Source organism: Drosophila arizonae, chromosome 3, assembly GCF_054131065.1.
Source record: "Drosophila arizonae isolate 15081-1271.41 chromosome 3, UAZ_ARI_1.0, whole genome shotgun sequence".
NCBI lineage: Eukaryota > Metazoa > Arthropoda > Insecta > Diptera > Drosophilidae > Drosophila > Drosophila arizonae.
In genome coordinates, this window is record NC_142923.1 from 26,006,347 (window position 1) to 26,028,305 (window position 21,959).

The window sequence follows — 21,959 nt, forward strand, 5'->3', positions numbered from 1 at the left end:
TATCAGTGATTTCGATCTCGTCGTTTGGTTGTATTAGTGTTTGCAACGGCGAGTAGTAGTTTTTGTTGGCGTTTGGTCGCTGACCAGTGTCTATTTTTAGCGCAGTGCGCTTTACTTTGGGCGACATAACGGTGTCCCCTGGAGATAAAGTTCGTTTTGTTCTTTTAATCGTGGACTTGTTTTTATTTTTATTTTCTTTGACAAGCTAATCCTTAGGTACGTGCGTACAGTAAGAGAGCTAGCACAAGACTGATCTTTGTTTATATTCTGCAATAAGCTTCATTTCATTGCATTGTGAACTTCAATTTAGCGTGTGAATGCAAATACAAAAATATTTTCCACAATTGTAGAGCTGACTGTGTTCTATTTTTGGAGCGATTTTATACTTGATGATATGTTAATGTCTTGTATATATATTTACATATGAATTTATGGAAAGCATATGAACGTCTGAATTCTAAACTAAGAATTAATTCAACCTAAATTTTGTATTATAAATATTTTCCATTTTCTGTTTGACGAACAACAAATTCGTCATTATTTAGAATATGTTGGCTTATATTATATATTATAATATATTATATAGGTTTTGAAAAAGTTGAATCCTTATGTTACAAAAAAAAAAAAAAAAAAAAAAAAAAAAAAAAAAAAAAAAAAATGTAATACTATCATAATGGAACTCCTAGAAATATATACATAAAATAAACAAATATTATATTATACATATTGTTTATGAAAATAGTATATAAAAAGGAATATATCAATAAAGAAAAAACAAATGTTAAACAAAAATGTTTATTATTATTATTTATACTTGTATTTTTATTATTTTTATTTTAATTTTTATTATTTTAATTTTAGTATTATTTATTTCATTATTCGGAATTGACTATGAATGATTGTTAATAATTGTGTTTGCATTGGCGCACATTGACCACGTGTCTGACCCGTGTGCATTCTTGCTGGACACATTTAGCAGATCGTGTTCATAAATCATCTGTGAGTCGCGCTTGTTACGCGGCCAAGCTCTGTCTCTCCCTCTTTCTCTTTCTCTCCCTCTCCCTCTCGCTCTGCCACTCTGCCAGCTGAGTTTTTGTATGGCAATAAATCAAATGTCTTGGGGCCGTCAATTGCTATTAATTTCATTGGCGTTGCGCAAAATATTGTATAAAATGTTTATCAGTATAAATAAAATACAAAGAAAAATACAGAAATACAGAAATACAAAATGCATAAGTAATTTATTGCTAAAAAGCAAATGTCATAAGAGTCCGCCATGTGGCACTGTGGGAATTACTTCGATCGCCTGCCCCACTCAATTGTGTTGAAATGTGTGTCGTTTTCCCGTGTCAATTGGTCGAATACGTTGGTTGACCAGTTGACCAGTTGACCAGCTGACCGGCTGGCCGGCTGGCCAGTTGTCCCGATGTCTTAGTCACGGTTTATGTTGGCGCATAAATCGCAAATGTGATGTATCGATAAGAGTGCACTTGGACTGCCACTCACAGCTTTAGCATTTTTGTTTTCCTTTTTTCCTTTTTAATTTAATAATTTGAAAGCATTTTCGGGAAATTTCAACTCAAGATTTCGATATACTTTACAAGAACTTTTTAGTTATTTTTTATAAAATTAAATACCATAATATTTACATGGATATTTAGGAATTATATAATATACTTTTCGATTTATTTTTTAATTATTTTATTATTATTATTTTTTTTTTTTTTTTTTTTTTTTTATGTTTACACTAAGCAAACTTATTTATTTATGATAATGAGTCTGGAATTTATTTAGCTACATATATCGAATAACCCATCAAACAATTAAGTTTAAACCGAAAGATCTCTTCTTTCACTCACTGGAACAACGACACTCACAATAAAACGCTTAAACTCTCTTTCTCTTTATAAACCTAGTATAAAAGATATTTCCATGGCATAAAATTACAGCCAAAATAAAAATAAACATAAGAGACCAATCGATTGAACTATTCTATCTTAGGTTTTTATGACTTAAGACTTTTAATTAACATTATCTCAAATGATGGCAACTAAATCGAAAGGTTCACGAAGCGTCACGTTTTAATGTAACCCTAAAAGGAGACGACCAAGCCGATACGACCCAAAACAAAAGATAATGCCGCCAGGCATCTAAGAAGAAGAGCTGATAACACTTAATTGCCGACTTTAAAATAGCTAAGGTTAAGGCTGCTTCTAATTAGGGTCATGAGAACATTTATTTGAATTTTATGTTTTGCTTGCGGCAGCCGAATTAATTAAATGGAAAACAACAACAACAAAAGGTGTTAAACTAGCGACGAATAATAAGACACAGATAGATTAGCTCAATTGTTAAGATTGGGACTTCATTTAAATTGTATTTGTACCCTTGCAGAGGAGCAGCATTAGTTAGTGAGGTCATTTGTTACAAAGCAAAGATTAAACTCTGTTAAATTATATTACGTACGTATTGATAAGCTAAGAAGATAAGTCGGGTTGAAAAATATATTGTATTTATAAGCTTTACCTAAGCATTGTTTGAGTTGTATTTCAGCGCTGAGCTCCAGTAAAGTATATTTTAGCTGATAAAGAAAACCTAGCTCTGAGATTGTCTGCTTTGAAAGCTAAGCTATTGTCATGCTTATCAACAAGAAACTGAATGATGCTAACGAAGAATAAGCCTGCATTAGTCGGGAGTGCTTGGTTTCAGAATACCCGGCTCAACCTGTGTCTAGCTGCTGAATATCAACAATGGGTTTATAAAGCCTAAAGAAAAAACCTTATTTTGTCTTCAAGCTATATTCAAGTATATTAAGGAAATGGTAAATTTTGTGACTCAAGAAATGAGCTCCAAGGCGCTCAGCTTGATATTATTCTATTCAGAGAAATCACGGCAATACAAAAGGATTTCGCCTGTTAAACACAAATTTGATTTAAGCCTGCGCACTTCTAGCTGCTAGCCTTTAGGCTCTGTGTGAAGAAAGAAGGACAAACTGGTGACAATTGAAATGAACGAGATCGGATTTCACTGAGTTTAAAATCTTGATCAATTATATTTCTGCTTTCTGAGATCTATTACGCCTTAATCTATATATCACGAAAAATCCTTGTCAATTAGTCATTAAGAAATTTTAAAGTCTCTTGATGTAGTGAGACCCAAAATGTATTATAAAATAAGAGATCTAGATATATAAATTATATGTAATACATACTTTTCTGATTTGATTTTACCCACTTCTTACTTTCAATTTACTTAGAAATAAATTCTTTATCAATAATAACTAATCAGTTTAATACCAACTAATAATTTAAAGCAAAAGATTAGAGTCCCAATTTCTATTTCCAATATACTCAGAAATAAATTCGTAGTTTATGAAACAGTTGAATGTTTGCATGAATTACAATAAACAGTCACTCGAATACATTGCGCACGCTTGCCTATTGTCAGTGAGTGTATTCGAGTGCGGATATAGTAATTTGCATATGAGCGAGCACTGTGTGAAATAACAGTAAAATTGTGTGCGCAAACAAAGCCCAAGAGCGAATGGAGTACATAATAATAATATAATTTTCTATAATAGAACTCAATGTCCGTTGAGGGTTTGAGGAGGAAGGGCAACTGGGAGCGAGGGTTGGCTGAACGACGTTCGGATGGCCACAAAACGAGCACAAAAGCCGAAGAACAGGCAACTGATTGAGGGAACAAAATTGAAACCAAGTTGTACAACAAGTTCAACAACCTTTCGCAGCGCGGAGAACGAGCAGAAGAATACTTACAACAACATTTGAGGCCAGCCAGAGAGGCAGCCTGAGCTGCTGCTGCTGCTGCTGCTGCTCTGTGGCTTGAGTCTCAACTACCGATTACTTCACACACACACACAGCTGAAACACACGCAAGTTAGCAACAGCTTCGACAAAGACTGTCGATGCCGATGTCGATTTCGATGATCACGATGAAGACGACGGGCGAGAATTGCCAGCAAAGGGCGCCAACGGTACATGAAGAATTCTTCAAGTAGACTTCTCAAACTCATTCTCATTCTCATTCTCATTCTCCGTCCGAGTGTGAGTACGAGTGCGAGTCGTATTCTCACAGCTTGTACCCCGTATCAGGCCAAGTGTTCGTCGTCGCGGCAACTTTACAAATCGAATCAAAGCAATTTACTCGCCGCAAAAATTGATTTCTATGCTGCAAATGCCTTGCACAGACTCTGCAGCCTTTGTGTAGGTGAGCTCGTCTCAGTCTGTTTGGCTGGCTGGGGTCACACCACTCTACGGTAGCCTTCACAGTCGCTCTTCGCTTCGATTTTGACAGCGCGGTCATTGAGAAGAGCAGCGCACAGCGGAAGTTGGCAGCTGTTTGTTCTTTGGCCGCACTCCAAACACCTCTCGAGTGCTGGGTAAAAGGCCTTTCTTTTGTTTGCCCGACTGTAGCTACTGCATTAACTATGCAAAGATATTAACTTAAGTAAACGCCACATACGTGGTGTGTGTGTGTTTGTGTGTTGCCATGAACCACGCTCATATTTCGAGTATTCATGTTACCAATGCAAGTTGGCGCGCGTGCGCACTGTGAAAGAAATCTGAATGACAGCCAAAACAGTTCAAAGCAAATACAAATTCAAATTGAATTTGAAATCCGTAAAGCAATCAATTGTCCAGCGCGCTCCAGAGCTGTCCGCCTGCCTTTGAGGGTGTCTGTCCCAGCGCGCTGGCTGCACCTAGACCTTGTCAATTTGGTCAAAAGCGACTTCAAATGCGACTCTAATGAACACAGAAAAACAATCAGAATTGATTTTTAAAAAGTTACAATTACCAATGCACATAACATATTTCATATACCCTATACTAAATGGGGTATGCTAAGCTGCAGTGAAATGCGGGATAGACCCACAGAGATATGTATAGTTAACGTCTAACTCAAATATAAATATAATTTATCGAATTCTTATTTTTAAAATTTTTTATAAATACTTTTTAGACTCTTAACTCTTCCCAAATCATTCCTTATTTATTATTTATTCATAAATACCTAAATATTTTTGTAGAATAGTATTTTACATTTATTTACATAATCTAAGCAATTTATGTTATATATCCTATACTCTTTCTCTCTTTCTCTGATTTCCTCAATTTTCTTTTCGTTTGTTTTCTGCTGTTTTCTGTTTTCATTTCGTTTGCCTTATTATATTTGCTTCAGTTTTCTTCTCTTTAAATTTTTTTCTTTTCTTTCTTCACTTTTTTCTCTGTTGTTTTCTTTTCCTTCTCACTATTTCGTTCTACTCAATTCTTTAAATGATTATTAGTTAGTTATTCTTTTTTTTCCTACACTCTCCTTTTCCTTTCTCCTTTTTCCTAAAAGTTTCTTTTGTTGCATTTGCATTTCTATTTATGTTCTCTTTTTGTCTCATTTCTTCTCTTTTACGTATATGTTGTTCTCTTTGCTTCTTTTTCATTTATTTCCACATTGCCCTTCTTTCCGAATTTCTTTTGTTCCTTCTTGTTTCTTCTTCTTCACTTGCCTTTAGCTTTCCTTTTCCTATCTTTTCTGTAATATCCTTCTCTTCTCTTCTTTTCTTCCTTTACCAATTGTCCTTATTCTTCTCTTCTTCTTTACTTTTTTATTATACTTCCTTGCAAATGCCATTAATTCAAGCAACATTTTTCTCAACAATGAAAACTTTTAATTTTCTGCATTTTACTCATAGTTAGGGCATTTAGACGTCTATCATGGTCCACAAATTGTTATTTTCATTTTCTTCTTATTGCTTCAACAGGCCCGTTTCACAAGCTAAACGAATGGAAATAAAGTAGGCCAAATACATAAATACACATGTACACACTTACGTACATACGTACACACATACGCACACACATACATGCACACATACGTGGATCAATCTAAGCTCTCATTGTTGCCGTTACTGATGTTGTTGTTGTTGTTGCTGTCGCATTTGTCAACTGAAAGGAAAACTGAATGGAAACGCATTCAAGTGCTGATTGTGCTGCAGTTTAATTAACAATCGATTTGGGCAGGTAAGCACAGGTAACCTAGTAGTGGTAAGAGTGGGTCGCATTGGTCACGCCTACCACTCTGTGCATGGCCAATGCGCCAGTAATTTGATTAATTAAATGGAAATTACTTAATTTGCGAGAAAAGACACGATTGGATGATGCGACTTTCACACGAAGCAACATTAGCCCAATTCGGCACGATGATTTATGATTTTTTCTAGGTTCTGTAAATGGTTTTTACTGTTTTTATTTTCTCTCTCTCTCTCTCTCTTTCTACTCTTCTCTTCTCTACTCTTTTTCTGTTGTTTTCTTATGCTCTTAGTTTGCCATTGCAAATTAATTTCATTTTTGTTGCTGCCGGAAGTGGGTTAATAAGTGATAACGCGGCGAAAACGTAAACACTGCGAGCAGAACGTGAAATTCGCCGCAGAATGATAAACAGTTAAATGGTCTAAAGTGTTCGAAGAACCAAAGAAAGAACAGAAATAATAAAAAAAAAAGTTCGTAAAAGGGAATGAAAACATACGCAAACAGCTTTGGCACCATTTCCCCCGAAACTTCATCTTACATGAAGATTCGCGGCCAAGCGGGTAGTTAAGACTGTCAGTGTCTGTGGCTCAGCAGGCAACAGCAGCAACAACAACAACAATGCTCGCCAATTCATGTGCGTGTTGCCTGTGTGGGCGTAGATTTAATCTTCAGCTCAGTTTTGGTCAATGATCATAATTGAATTAAGTTTTATTGACAAGCAAATTAAAATTAATTATAATCCACATTTCGTTTTCTTTTTCGACCGCCAATAATTAATTTTGTCAAGTTAATAGTAGGTGAGACATCCGACACGATGATCACATATAGCGAAGATAAGCATCGTTATTTTATTTTTTTCTTATGAGCATTCGACATATTTGAACAAAATTTTATGTATGGAAATAAATTAATTGCCATATTTGGAACTATGTTTTTTTTAGTATCGATAAAAACCAGATAAAGACAAAAACTTTATCTGTTTTTAAATACTTTTGCTAATTGATAAATTGTTTTTGTGGTTTTAATAAAGTTGATTTTAATAATATATAATATATTTATAATAATAATTTTTTTCTTATTTCTTGAATGTATATTTTACTAGTTTTTAATTTTTTTTTTTTATTTTTAATCATATTTATATTTTATTACATTTTTGTTTTTTTTTTTTTCGTATACCTTTTTCTATTTTTATTCATTTTACTATTCGATTTATTTTTGATTTTGATCTTTTTTTACTATTACTATCTTTTTTTTAAAATATTTTTATTGATTTTTTACTTACAATTTTTGTACTTTACTTCTATTTTTTATTGAACAAGTTTTCAGCTATATTTTCTTTCAGCTAGCCCTAGTTTTATATAATATATTGAATTTATTTTAATTAATTTCCAAAATTTTTACTATAGCTAAATAATTCATGGCATTAGCATTGACTCTCACATTATATATACGAATACAGGGTATCGTAAATTCGTTCTGTATATACAGAAAATTTATGTTCCAAATACAAGTAATGTTAGTATTTCGTTTTCAACTATATATGTACGATTGCTTATCTAAATAATTTACCCACTTTCGTAACTTCCTCTTAGATGCAGCACGGAATAAATTTGATACATACCTGAAAGAAATAGAAAATATAATAGATTAGTTAATATTATTGCGAGGGTAAGACAATTTGGGTTCAGCTATTTTCGTATTGTAAATCCATCAACATGCAGGCGACCTTTATCTTTGTCGTAATCTTTTTGAGCCAATAATTGGCCAATGCGCCTTCAGGCATTGTAGAATTTCATGCACTCTCTGACAAAGGCTAATTATGGCCAGTGCCTGCCCGCTATTGACCCCAATTGACCCAGTGAAAATTCTACAGTTTGTGCTGGCTCTACTCAGTCAGGTGGTAGTGCAGGCCCAGATCTGCTGCTGCGATCAACTACTATAGCAATATATGTATCTCAGATATCTTTAATTAAAAGTACAAACGTACAAATTATGCAAGACGTGCTCAAATACGGCAAACACCTAAATATTTTATGAGCTAAATTCCTCGTCCACATCAGCTAAAGCACTCACACACACACACTTTTGCATGGGTTCGGTTCAGTTCGGGTGTGTCTAGCGTGCCACATAGTCTGTCTGAACCACATTCAGCTGTGCATGATCAGTGCGCTGAGCGCTCGCTAGAGCCACCACACACAGTCATAGTCATAGCTCATAGACGAAACCACCGAAAGCACCGCCAGCACCGCCAGCACCACCAACACAGCCAACGCTGTAGCCATCGGCAGTGGCATAGTTATTTGTTTATGGCTGTTTTTGTCGCTGGCAACGGCAACGGCAGCAGCCTTCGCCATATTTGACGTCGACCCACGTACAACAGCCAAACAAATCGGAGACAAACTTAAACATAGCTGGAGGTGGATTAAGAAAAACACAGAAAAAGTAGATTTATATATAGGTACATGTATATATATATATATATAATAAAACGCCAGTGCGCCGTTGGGGGAGTTGCACACGCACCACCCACCCGCCGCCAATAACAAGCATCAAAATCGCATTCGCTTCCACTGCAATCTTGTGGATCTTCGCTAGAATAGATCGAGCAGCGAATGGGTAAATCTAAATCGAAATAAATTGATCAAAATTGGAAATCTGTTGAGAAGAGTGAGAGAATCACGCCAACTGCTTAATACCCTTATATTTGATTATTAGGAAAACTGTGTGAAGTAACAGTGATACTAACTCTTTAATCCTCCGACTTTTAAGCAATGTATAAGTAAAACAGTCATACCCACTTTTTAAGAGCCAAACTACCGTAAATTATATAAGTTATATACAAGTTGGAAAGTTAGAATTCTTTTAAAAAGAGTTAAGCGACTGTCGTACCAACTATTTCATTCAACGACCTCATTAGAGATTAAAATTAATCTTAAATTAAGACTAACTTGAGAATTAAGCACTGACAACTGTATGTTATCCAAATTAATTTCTTAGGTTTCAATTTGTTAATTTTATTGGATAAAATTAAAATTGCATAAAATTAAAATGTAAGCAACATTCTGTTAAGAGCAAGAAGAGGTAATTGAGCTTACTTAACTATATTATTCTTCAATTTGATATCATAAACAAATAATGAACTGAAGCCAAATCAAAAAGCCGATTAACCTATATGTCATGTATAATTAAATTCTGATTTAATGTAGGCCCCAGTCGCCCGTGCTTAACTTATAAGTTTGTTTTAATCCTAATCGATAATAAATATATAAATATGTATAAATAAATAAATAAATATATATTTATATATAGATTTTAACATTAAAATATAATATTGTATGCATGCTCTTATTAGATCACATTCTAATTGGAAGTATTTTAGAAATATATTATTTATTTAAAATATCTATGAAATATTAATATATTTGTCAAATTATTATTCGTAAACTTTCATATTTTACATTTTTGTCAATGACTTCATCAAAAAATATTTATTTCTTTTCATTATTATTATTAATATTAAAATTAAATTCTATGAGAATATATCTATATTATATATTTATTTACTTAATATTTTTAATATCATCAAATACTTTGTTATTAATATAAAATAAAATTCTTATTAGACCGTGTTCTTCTACGACATATTTTTAGAATACATTCGCATACTTTAATAATAATATTATTGAAAATCTTAGTTAAACATGTATTTTAGGAAAATATTTAGATATTTAAATATTTATGAAAACATAATAAATAATACTTTATTATTATTTCATAAAAATGTAAATATCAAAGAAATAAATGTAAATTAGCATGATAAGCAGATTGTATGTAAATTCTGTCTCAATGCCAACTTTTCTGAGTAGTTTCGCTTTCGTTGGACTCTAGACTGAGCTGTACAGTCTGTCTGCGCCCGCTTCCCCTCCTGCCACCGCTCCCCCCGTTATCCACCCACTAGCCTCTATCATCATTTTGTTTGTCTGTGCAAATTTACAGTAATTGCAGCTTGCGCTGTTTTTAGGCAGCAGGCAACAAATTTATTTTATTTAAATAAAATGCGCCTAAGGGCAACGACTGCAGTGCGGGGGCTGCGGGAGGGATCCGGATTGCAGTTCGGGCGTTGGAACGTTGAGACGTTGGTACGTTGACGTTTCGGCTGCTATTTTTGGGCGCGACTTGGAAATCTGTTTTTGATTCGTCTGGTTCAGGCGGCGGCGAAGGCGGGAGTGTACGAACCTTGGGGGCTGCCTGGCACTACGCGGTCTCGGTCTGCGGAGTGTCGAGTGTCTGCAAAGCGAAATTATCGTGTCCACCCACATAATTTAGCATGTGTTGTTGCCTGTGCTGCGGCGACTGCCTAAATTATTGGTTGTAAACAAACGCGTTGCCCCTTCCCACCCCTCAACCCTCACCCTGCCTCACTCAACTCAGCTGTTTTGACTATTTCGAGACGGTAATTGGCAAATTTAATAGCAAAATTCATATATGCGAATTAATAACTGTCGTTGAGTTTTGTTTTCGAAAAGCTGAAATTGTTTCAGACAGAGGGAAGTACGCAAATCTCCATAAAAAAGACATTATACTTCAGACTGACTCCATCAAGCACATTTTAACAGGCAATTTGTCAGAAACTTCAAATCAATATGATGTGCTAGGTAAAGACTGATTGATATGTAGTATGATCAAAAACTTCTATATAGATATGTATCACTCTAGGCATCTTGAGTTTAGGGTATTTGTCAATCGGGCACTCCTCACCTTTGTGTGTGTGTGTGTGTGTTGATTTTTTTTTTTCACTTGACAGAAACTGGAATGTCGTCTTGAAATATTTCTTACTCGACGCTGGGCACGTCCCAATCAGATTAGCAAATCTTTAGCTTCATTCATTCGATATGCCAAATGTCTTCCAAGAACTCGCAAGCACACAAACAAAAAGAAGGCAATACAAAAACCCCAATCGCGAAACATTTTACGCATTTCAAGCAACAACAGCAACAAAAATTCATAATCGCATTCAAATGCTAGACAGCCAAAAAATAAATAAAACAAAGTAAATAAGAAGAAGAACCCGCGCTGCCTCTCAGATGATTTATCAGCGTTGTCTCTGAATGCCAAACAAGAAGAAACGAGACTTCTTCCTGGAAGTGTTCGATCTGTGTGTGTGTGTGTGTGTGTGTAGAGCTTGGTTCTGCTCACCTGCCTCGGCTCTCGCAATTCGATTCTTGATTCTCTGCAGCAGCTCCCTCGCAGCTTGTTCACCTTGACCGCAGCATGGAAATTTACATAGAGTGCGAGGAGAGCAGAGAGCCCACAAATGTGAGAGCTCTGAGCTCTGAGTTTTTTCTATATTTTAATATTGCTGCACATTCAGGCAGTGCGGCTATCATTAGCAATTATCGCTTTTCAATTAAACGCTTCTTGAGCTTTTAATGGCAAGCGCGCTGCTGATTATCATCAATTAATCATTGCGGCATCTGGCTGCCCTTCTCAACACGCCATAACTCTAAGCCATGCCCTGGCTGACTATCTACGGCCAACCATCTACGTGGCTATCTATCTATCAGTCTTCCTCTTGCTGCAGTTAAAGCCAGTTCAGGTGCAGGTTTAAATGCTGCCATAACTCAGCGGAACTTAGTAGGGGACTTCGCCAAGTGGCAGCTAAAAGGAAAGAAAAAAGACGCCAGAATAAGAATAGATACTCTATTATGCAGTGGAATGTCACAGAACCCGGAAAAGCCGCTACAAAACAGTAGAAGAATGACGCTGAAAGAAGCTAAAAGTGTTTTTACGCGCGATGATCTATGAAGTGGCAAGAGGCGGCCGAGAAAATAAAGAAATCTTAAGTAATTGCAGATAAATGCATTTACTGTAAATATAATAACGAAAGGTTTTCAAATTGCACAGGTAATTGGCTTTGACACCTCTACAGAAGCTGAAACTGAGACTGCATCTGAAAGGTCACGGATGGATGATGGAAAATCGAAGATCCAAGAATATATATTTTATTTACAATTTTATAATTATACTATTGCATCCATTTGATAGCGAATTAAATGTCTAATACCGAACGGATCGCATTCTTTCTCTTATTTAATATAAAAACTTATTATTTATACTTTTTGATTAGATTTTTTTACCTTTTGTAAGCGGTCTTACATTTTTCTCTTAACTTAACTTCTAATATATTTTTTGTAATATCATACAAGTCCTTTCATGTTGTTTATTAGTTGTGTGAAATCTTGTCATAACTTTGTAGAAATTTAAAATCCTAGGCTTATTCTATTTTCTATATTTAAATTTATTTATCCTAGTATTTATTTAAGTTTTTTTTTTTTTTTTTTTTTTTTTTTTGTTACCATTTACTTATTTTGAAAATATATTTTCTATATTTCTCCACATTTAATTATGTTTAAAGATGCTTACTTTAATCGCTCTAAATTTATATTTTCCTTAGCTCTTTAATCTTCTTGCCAAAGAGCTACAGATAAATCCTTTCTATATTTCATTCTACTATTCATATAAATTTGCATTTTTTATTTACTCACTTTTTCTAACACCCAAATCTTTTCTAATAATTATTAATCTTTCAGCATCCCTGCAAAAATTAGCACAGATTGAATATTAAATAGTTTAGTTTTATTCTACATTCCATTTTATATACCAATTCGATATTTCTTAAATTTAATTAAGTTTTCTTACCAATCAAATCTTTTCTCATAAATCTACATAAATCATGAAAATTTATTTATTAATCTGTCGCACCTCTGTAGAACTTAACAGAGATCGATGATTAAAGACCTAATTATATATCTCATTTTGAAATTCCACTTTTATATTTGTAATATTCAATTCAGATTTTCTGTACATTTTTAATCACCCCAAAGGTCTTTTTAACTCTGAAATCTCTTCTAACAATTTCATACAAGTCCTGTCATCTTGTCTATTAGTCTGTCTTGGGCAGTGCCAATGTTCATATCAAATGCCAGCCCTGAGGCCTAACTTCTGTTTGCGAGATGCAGCATGCGATTATGAAAGCAATTCGAAATGATTTAGAGAACATGCCCTGAACCTAAATCTTAGCTTGGGCTTTTTCATCTCTTCTTTTTGTGCTATGAAGATATCTAAGAGCCAGTGGAAAGGCGAAATAAAGATAATAAGATAACTGGGCTTGTTCGTAGCGCTGTGTTGTGTCGGCTGCTGTTTTGATTGATGATTTGTTGTTTGTGCGCAGCGATAAGGCCGATGCGAATACCCAAGGCAAGCAGCCAACACAGTTGCACAAAGTTGGCAACCCTGGCAGCCCATTGTGTGGGGCAACCCTGCTCAGGTTGAGTGACAGAGACGTTCGTGCTGATAATTGCGGCATGCAAAACGCAAAAAAAAAAAAATAAAATAAAAAATAAGGAACGAAGAAGAAGCAGAAGAAAAAACAAGACAAAATTGAGCTGAGAAGCCAAAGCCAAAGCCAAATTCGAAGATGAAGTTGCTGGCAGTCCAAGCCGAAGCTGCTGCTGAAGCCGCTGCTAATTGCAGCATGGAAACGTATCCATCAGATACAAAGCAACATAACGCGGCGATAAGCAAACAAAAGCGCAAGACAAAAGTTGTATCTTATCTGAGCAGACAACAGACAACGCTTAGAACTGAACGCCCCAAGTAGTTGCTGCGAGTATCTGCCAGATAGCGAGTGCTGCCTGTTGCCTCTTGGCTGTTACCTGTTGGCTATTGCCCCTTAACTCTTGCCTCTTAGCTGTTGTTTGCCTGTTTTGTGTCTCGTTTATCTGCGTATCTGTTTTTAAGTTAGTTCCACTTGCACAAATGCACACAGCATTGACTTGGGCATAGTTTATCTCACAAAGTTGTTTGTTTTGGCCTTGCTTTATCTGCGTGCGTACATACATACATACATGTATACATATTTAGATAAAAGGCAAAGAACTCATAAGGCACAGCGTTCAGTGGCTTGGGTGGGCTACCTGTTAAAGTTCAACGCACCTGGACAGCTAATTAACCTAGAAACATGCAAATATCCACATACAGCACGCCCACCTCAAGGAACAACAAAAACAACTGCTAAAGCATAGCAATCAATCAACGCGGCAGCAACAACAACAAAGTTCACTTGGTCACGTTCCCCTTTTGGCTAGGAGTACAGCTAAGGACCATATATAAACATATACATACATATGTATGTATATAAATACATTTATATATATGTATTTGTCTCTCTATATTGGGTAGCTGCCAACAGAGGCAGCTCAGAGGGCAGCAGAGCAGCAGCAGCGCAGTTAGAACTTCAGTTGAAGCTGGCGTGCTGCCAAGAGCACAATAACACCCCGGGGATCAATTGAGATCTCTTTGGAGGGATAGTCCAGGCACTTCGACTGCCCGTGCAGCAAACACAAACACAAACACAGACGGAAACAGAAACAGAAACAAATACTGAGCGACAGCAGGAAGAGTTCAAGCAAACTAAGTCGCAGTTGCTGCAACTATGAAAATTCATTTCATATCATAGCTATGATATATATCATTATCACATACTTTTACTGCTGCAAATATATATATGGAAAGAAGTATTCTTCTATATTTGAAATGCTTTGAGTTTACATATATATTCCAAAAGATCAGTTTCATATCACAGTTTTAAAAGCAGGACCACAAAAAAACAAAATTTTTTAGCTTACATAGAAATAAAAAATTGTATACTAATAAAACAAGAGAATAACAAGTATAATAAATTAACGATATTTGTATAATTTTATAAATATATTCTTATTTTATATGATATACATTGATCAAGTGGAAAGTACTTCATATTATAGTTTTAAGACCAGGCTCACAAAATAATATTTTTTTTAAGCTATTATATATATCAAGAAAATAATATATAATAATAATAAAATAATAGACTAACAATTATGCAAGTCGTGGATTTGATCAACTTTTAAGTCAAAATTCAAGGGCACTTCTATTTTTGTGAACACTTATTAACGATAAATATATAATTTTATAAATAAATATTGATGGGAAAAATAAAAATATTATTATATTAGATTCCTCTATGGTTATGATGAATATCTTGAAGATTGATGATATAAAAATATATTTAATATTATAATTCATATATGCTCTCGAGATGTTAATATACCGTTACGATCTTTGCAAACTGAGCTACATAGAAAGTATATATAAACTATAACAATTTGCCATGCCGCCAATTCATCAGATATATAAATATGTTTGATCTTGGTCTTCAACTAATATAAATCATGACATACTGGAAAATGCATTTTATTGCGCAAAACCAATATACCATTTCACATTTGTAAAGGAGTATAAGAGAAAGGTATAACAGTATTATACAAGCAAATATTATTTGATATTTTCAATCCATTCAAATTATCTAACCTAATCTATAGCAATTGCTATGAATCTTTCACTCAATTTTCAGAATCCGTTGATTACCTTAGCAATTCCTATTAGTTATCGAATTGCGGCTTGGCTATTGACCTGCTGCTGCCTGGTCGAGTCACGAAGTCAACGCGGGGATGTCAATGGAGATGGAGATGACCTTTAGCCCAGCTGGAAACTCTGAGTTCTGTAATCTGTGCTGCTTGACGGCCTCATAATGAAGCTTTCATGTCGCAATATGAAATGCAATTGCCATGGCTCAAAGGGACAATGGCTAAGAAGCAGGAAGAAGCAGTTGGTTAAAGCCTTTGGATACCTCTACTCTCGCTCTCCCTTTCCCCCTCCCTCTCGCTCACTCTTCTACGAGCTTGGCTTTGCTAAGCCGCCACCGTTGAGGCTCTCCGGCTGTAGGTGGTCCGCATAGGTAACCCGAGAGTTCGACTGGGGCTCCACTTTGAAGTCTTCACATTTGGATGCAGGTGCACTGCAACAATTATGCTCACACATTATGCACAGCGACAGCCGAAGACAACGCGCAGCAAAAGCCGAAGACACGCAGAGCAGGCAGCTGAAACGCGGCAAAGGGAAAAACCAAATGTGAGGTGATTCTAAATTTAGACGAAACACCTAGGGGGACCGGCGATATGCTCCCAGACCCCAGTCCGCAGTCCTCACATCTGGGGTCGCAGCTCTAGGTGATTAACCGCACAAGCACCCAGCCCCAGTCCCAGTCCCAGTCCCAATCCCCTGCCCCAGCTCCAGTTCTCCCCCCTTGCACGAGCTATGGCCAACGCCTCGGGTGACGTTGATTTTTCTTCGGGACGAGGCGACGTCTAATTGCAGCCCGATGCAAACCAAATGCCTGGCGACATCTATTTATACCCTGCACCCAAAGAAAGTGCCTAGCAAAAGGGTATGCGGGATATGTGCTAATGCTTGCAACAGACCAAAGATATATATAGGTAACTCTAACATATTTTCTGAAGCGGATATAGAATTTTACGTGATAGAGACTTAATTCATTTATTCTAATATAAAATTTACTAAAACTAATATTAAATATAATAATATAAATAAAATTACCAAAACATAAATTAGGCATCATACATATTTCAAAAATATTATGAATATAACATTTATATACTTCAAAGTCATATTTTTAAGAAATAAAATTATAAATTATGAAAATTATAAATTATAAAATTATTAAAATTTGTATTTTTTGAATATTTTTTTTACACAGGGAAATCATTTGCCATGATTTATTTAACTTTGAAAATATTTTGAAAGTATGAAATCTATTTCTTTCTAAAATACTCTAATTAATTTGACTTTCTTAAAATTTGACAAATATTAGAAATATACTTTTATGATCTAATAAAATTCTTTAAAAATGCATTCTCTTTCTCATTTTTAATTTAGATATTTTTTATTTCATTTTTATTTTACCTCTGCGCCATGTCAAGTTTTTTCTTTTAATATTCTGTAATTTGTGTGTTTGAGCTAAATTTATTTTTAGCATTTGACCCGAATTATTTTTCGTTGCTTTTCTCGTGTTTCAACGATTCTGTGAGGTTGTTCATTTTGGTCGGGGCAATGAGAAAAAGTTTTTCTTAACAGATTTCATTGACCGAATATTTGTTGTCACTTCTTCTTCTTCTTGGGACTCTGAGGCAGCGCAATTAATTCTGTGTGTCGAAAACTTTGAAGAGCTGTATAAATTTATGCCGTTTCGCTTGTCTCTCGTGGCAAATGGCATAATTTTAATTGATGTGAACTACAGTTTATAAAATAATAATAAAAAAAAAATAAAAATAAAAATCTAAAAAAAAAAAAAAACAAACGCCTCGAGGCGAAACGAAATGCTTTTTGTGGGCTAAGTGTAGAAATCAATTTTGCCGCCGACAAAAAAGCTGTTAGCCAAACGCTTTAAACGTGTCCATGAGTAGAACACTTGACGTGAGAGAGTAGTACATCGACTCAATCTCCAACTCCGTCTCCATCGCCCCCATCTCCATCTACATCTCCGATTCCGACTTCGACTCGAACAGAATCGGTCGAATGACCCCCAGAAATTAGCACAGCACCACCAGAGTCTCTCTGGCCTGTTGTTGAGGAAGTCGTAGACCCCGAGGCCCTGAAACGCAGCTCTTTTCAAAATTACCGAATATCACCTGTTTACAGACACGGAGCCACGCAGCCGATCTCCACCGTCCCCCCAACGAACCCAAGCAGATATTTATTTACATGCGTGTGGGGTAAGCTGATCCACAGCCCATTTCAATAGAAACTCATTTGAGTCAACAAACGGAACTTGTTTAGCACCAACTGTATAAATATGCGTTTAGAAATATTAAACCGGTAGAGGTTCGATATTTGCTTTTCTATAAACAGATCACAATTGATCGACAACGGTTTGGGCTAGTCTGTGGAAATCTGATATACTTCTAGCAATAACAGATTAACGTAATACCATATATGTATACAAAATTTCTTTACTGTTATGCTTTGTATTTCTTGATTTCTTTTTAGATTACAAATTTGAAAACACTAATTATTTGTATTCGCTTTACGTGCTTACCTAGTTTGTAGATCAATTATATATTTACTTAATTATTTCATAATTTTTGAAATAAAAAAAAATTAAGTAGTTTACCTCCTAATTAAATATCATTTTTAATTTTATTATATAATATATTATTCTTATGCATTCCATTTTTGCATACTTAATTTATTTGTTAGTACTTTAGTATTTATATTTTTTTATATACTTGTTCGATTATTATTTTATATATTTATATTATCTTTGTGCACATATAATTTTTGACAACTTTGCGAAAACTTTATCTGAAAGCTTCTCAAAAATAGATTGAATTGATTTTGATATTAAAACATTCATGTGACAATATTAAAGTTTAAAATTTTTTATCAATCATGCGATAAGATAGATGACCAGTCATCACATACATATATACTTATGTATATATATATTATATATATACATTCATTGGAATAATATATCATGACAGTGTGAAAATTGAAGTACAATGTACAATGATACTTTGCAAGTTTATGTAAAAAATTCTAGAAATTCCGTAAAATTTTTGTGCAAATATGAATAACAGTGTGCATAAGGTGCGGCAGACCCTAAGTACAAATTATGTATCAATATACAACTAAGTATATTCTTGCGTCGATCTAAATCGATCGATAAATATATTCAAGTTAAGGATCCTTTTGAGTTATAAGATCTGCATTTTTTTTATATGCATGTTTCATATATGGACATCTCGTCATTTTCGTATAGAGCTGAGCTCTGTTATATTTCTAGACATTTCTCCATTTAGGAATGGAGTTCACTTTATACTACATATATTAATTGTTCACTTGCTTGTAATGCGCAGCAGAGAAATTCTCAAATTGAAATCGCTTCAGCTTCAACTTTTTATGGCATCAATGCTAAGACAACCTACGAAAAGGTGAGCGGCAGTACAAAAGAAATGAAAAGAGACAAAAAAAGAAAAAGAAAAAAACTCTCCCTTTTTCATCTCATCTCGTTTCGTTTCTTAGAATAAATGGCCATTCGGAATGTGCCACTGAAAACTAATTAAAATAACAAAAACCAATCAAAGCATAGAAAACATAAAGTCGACAATGCCAAACAGATATTTTTGGGCGAGTGTTCGCCTCGGGCCGGGCCCTGGAAAAAAGTGAAAATCGTTTCACGTTAACGACAAAACCCCAAAACGAAGCTGTGTAAATCCGTATTTTATACTGCGATTCGTTTATTACTATTATTATTTTTTTAAAGCTGGAATTTGTATTTAATAAAGTTAAGAGAGTCGTTGCTAATAGCATAAAAAAATTTACGACATGAAATAAATAATGCCCAAGAAAATCTGAACCTCTTTTGTGAAAGTCGACGAATTGGAAAAACTTTTCAAATGAAAATGGATCGATCGATCGGTCGTACTGAAGCTATACATATATTAAATGCAAATGATGGGAGATCAAAATTAAAATAAATTAAATTATGTGTTCATAAAAATGAAAAATTTTAATATTTATTCGATCGAACATACTATAATTTGAATAGATGTGAGAGCAGAACTTCTTAATTTACTCTATGTATACTTATAGATCTATAGATTTTATGATATATTACAAAAATACAAAATTTGAGAAGTTTAGCAATCGATCGTGCTAAGCTCGTTATTTATACTAGATAGTGATAATAGATAAAATTCAAATTCCATATTATATAGATCTATGGATTGATATGGAACACTTTCAAAAACCATCAATGACTATTTACCTACACACATAAATATCTGAGAAGATTAAAAGAATTGGAGTACATGCATAAACAGATTGGATCACAGCAGCATCCCATTTAAACTACATAGGAAAACCATTATGGACTATGCTACAAGTCTATAAAAAACATCCCACAAGATATACAAACTGCATCTAACAATAAATTTACACAATGCGAAAGAGAGAGAGAGCAAGTGGGAGCCCCAAATTTATATATTAATCTGCGAAACTAGTTGAACTCTTCTTCCCCCCGCTCGCATACGCATACATACATATATGTATATGCTTTAACACACTCACACACACACACATCGAACTGAAGCGATCACTCACCCTATTGCATTCCAAGGCGGCGGCGCTGTGCTCCTCTCGCTGACGAAAACAATGGCTGCATTTGCTCTTGTTGAATATATTTGGTGAGAATTTACGACAGTCGGCGATGCGTCCGCCGCTCACATTTGGCGGGGGCGACGCAGCCGAAGTTGACGCCGCATTTGCAGCTGATGCCGCTGCGGCTGTTGTTGTTGCTGTTGCTGTTATCGTTGTTGTTGACATTTTGGGATATTCGCTCAGCTTCTGCTGCACGGTTTTCAACTTAGAATCTGTCGACAAGCTTTGAGCTCTGCTCTGCTCTGCTCAGCAGCCAAATTGAAGCTCAGGGCTGAGCGCCATTGCGTTCACACACACACGAACACTGTTTGGACTCTCTCGCTCACACGCACGTACGCGCACGCCAATGCAAAATGCTGAGCCAAATTTTAACAATTTTGCACAATTTACTTCTTTTTTTTGTTACTCTTTTATTTTTATTTATTTTTCGACACTTGATAACGTTGGCCGCAGGGCGAGTATCGTAGCAGCGGGCGGGGCGGAGAACGGGACAGCCTTACATATTTATGCAAATGCGACCGAACAGCTACGCAGTTGTTGCTGTTGCTGTTGTTATTTTCGTTGTCGTTGTTGTTGTTCTTGTTTAACAGACGATGCGGCGCAGCAGCCGGCTCGGCTTTAACGTTACTGCTGCTGCTGTTGTTGTTGTTTTTCTTTCCTAATTGCTCTAAAAATAGCAGAACATTCAGCTGAATCAGCCAACCGTTCCCGTTACAATTCACGATATTTCCTTCGCCAACTGTTATGCACGTTAGCTTTGCCCTTTAGATTTTGATATCAAACTTTATATTTTTTGGCATAGCAAGCAAAATAAATACGAATGCGAATAACAACATACACGTATAGACCGCACACACACACACGCACACACTCTCACACACACGCGCGCACACACTAAAAAATTATTCAATTTTGTTTTGCACTTGGCTTCTTCTTCATCGGACACCAACAAAATACACACGGGCTGGAAGTGTTGCTGGAATCTGACGCGCACTTTGTAAATGCTGCTCTCGGCACAACGAATCGGTTCGAATGCATACACGACACTGACACGGCTGCCCCAACAAGTCGAGCCGCAACCAGTCGAGCGCCAAAAACAAACACGATAGAGAGACCAACACAGAGAGACAGAGAGAGAGAGAGAGAGAGACGACAAAGCCGAGAGAGTGCCTAATGCTGTGTAAAATACATAGTAGCAAGTGTGTGGTAGGTAACGCAACGGTGGAGGACAACGTTGAGGCTCTCTTCACATACAGCTATGAATTGCTAATATAACAAAACCACAATAATAATAGCTTACATACTCAGTATGCTTAAAAGATACCGTTACTCTCACTGAGCATACTGAGTCGTTTAGTATGAAACGTATGCACTTATACAGCCTGTGCATATGTGCGTGCTTCTTGCTTCTGCGTAAGCAAACGCAACACTCTGACATCACAACAGCGCTCTCTTATACGAGTACGCTCAGCAACGAGCTGGCGGCCGATCGATTCAATCAGCTGTTTCGACTGCTTCAAACTTGGTTTGACAGCGAAACTGTTGTTGTTGTTGAGAGTCAGTTTAGCCATAAAACAGCTAAATTCCGCTGCAATCGAACCGATTGAATTGAGAAAATTCAATGTATAAGAGTTTGCCTTACTAATACATTTACATTTGTTAATAACAAATTTAATTGCCTTTAATCAATGCCCGTATATATGAAACTCTGTTCTTAACTTGAACTAATGCGTCTTTTGACCTTTGCCTATCATTTGTATCAAATCGAAAATGTTGTGGAAAATCAGTGCCAGG

General features: G+C 35.4%; 1 protein-coding gene across 3 annotated transcripts in view; it reads right to left on the bottom strand.

Moving 5' to 3' along the window:
- Positions 1–21,226, bottom strand: part of osp (myosin phosphatase Rho interacting protein outspread) — a 102,264-nt gene extending 81,038 nt beyond the window's left edge. For all 3 annotated transcript variants that reach the window (XM_018003615.2, XM_018003613.2, XM_018003618.2), the window contains exon 1: positions 20,109–21,226. In XM_018003615.2, the coding sequence (XP_017859104.1) occupies positions 20,109–20,330 (222 nt within the window). In that variant the 5' untranslated portion in view covers positions 20,331–21,226. The remainder of the gene's footprint in view (positions 1–20,108) is intronic.
- Positions 21,227–21,959: the final 733 nt, after the last annotated feature.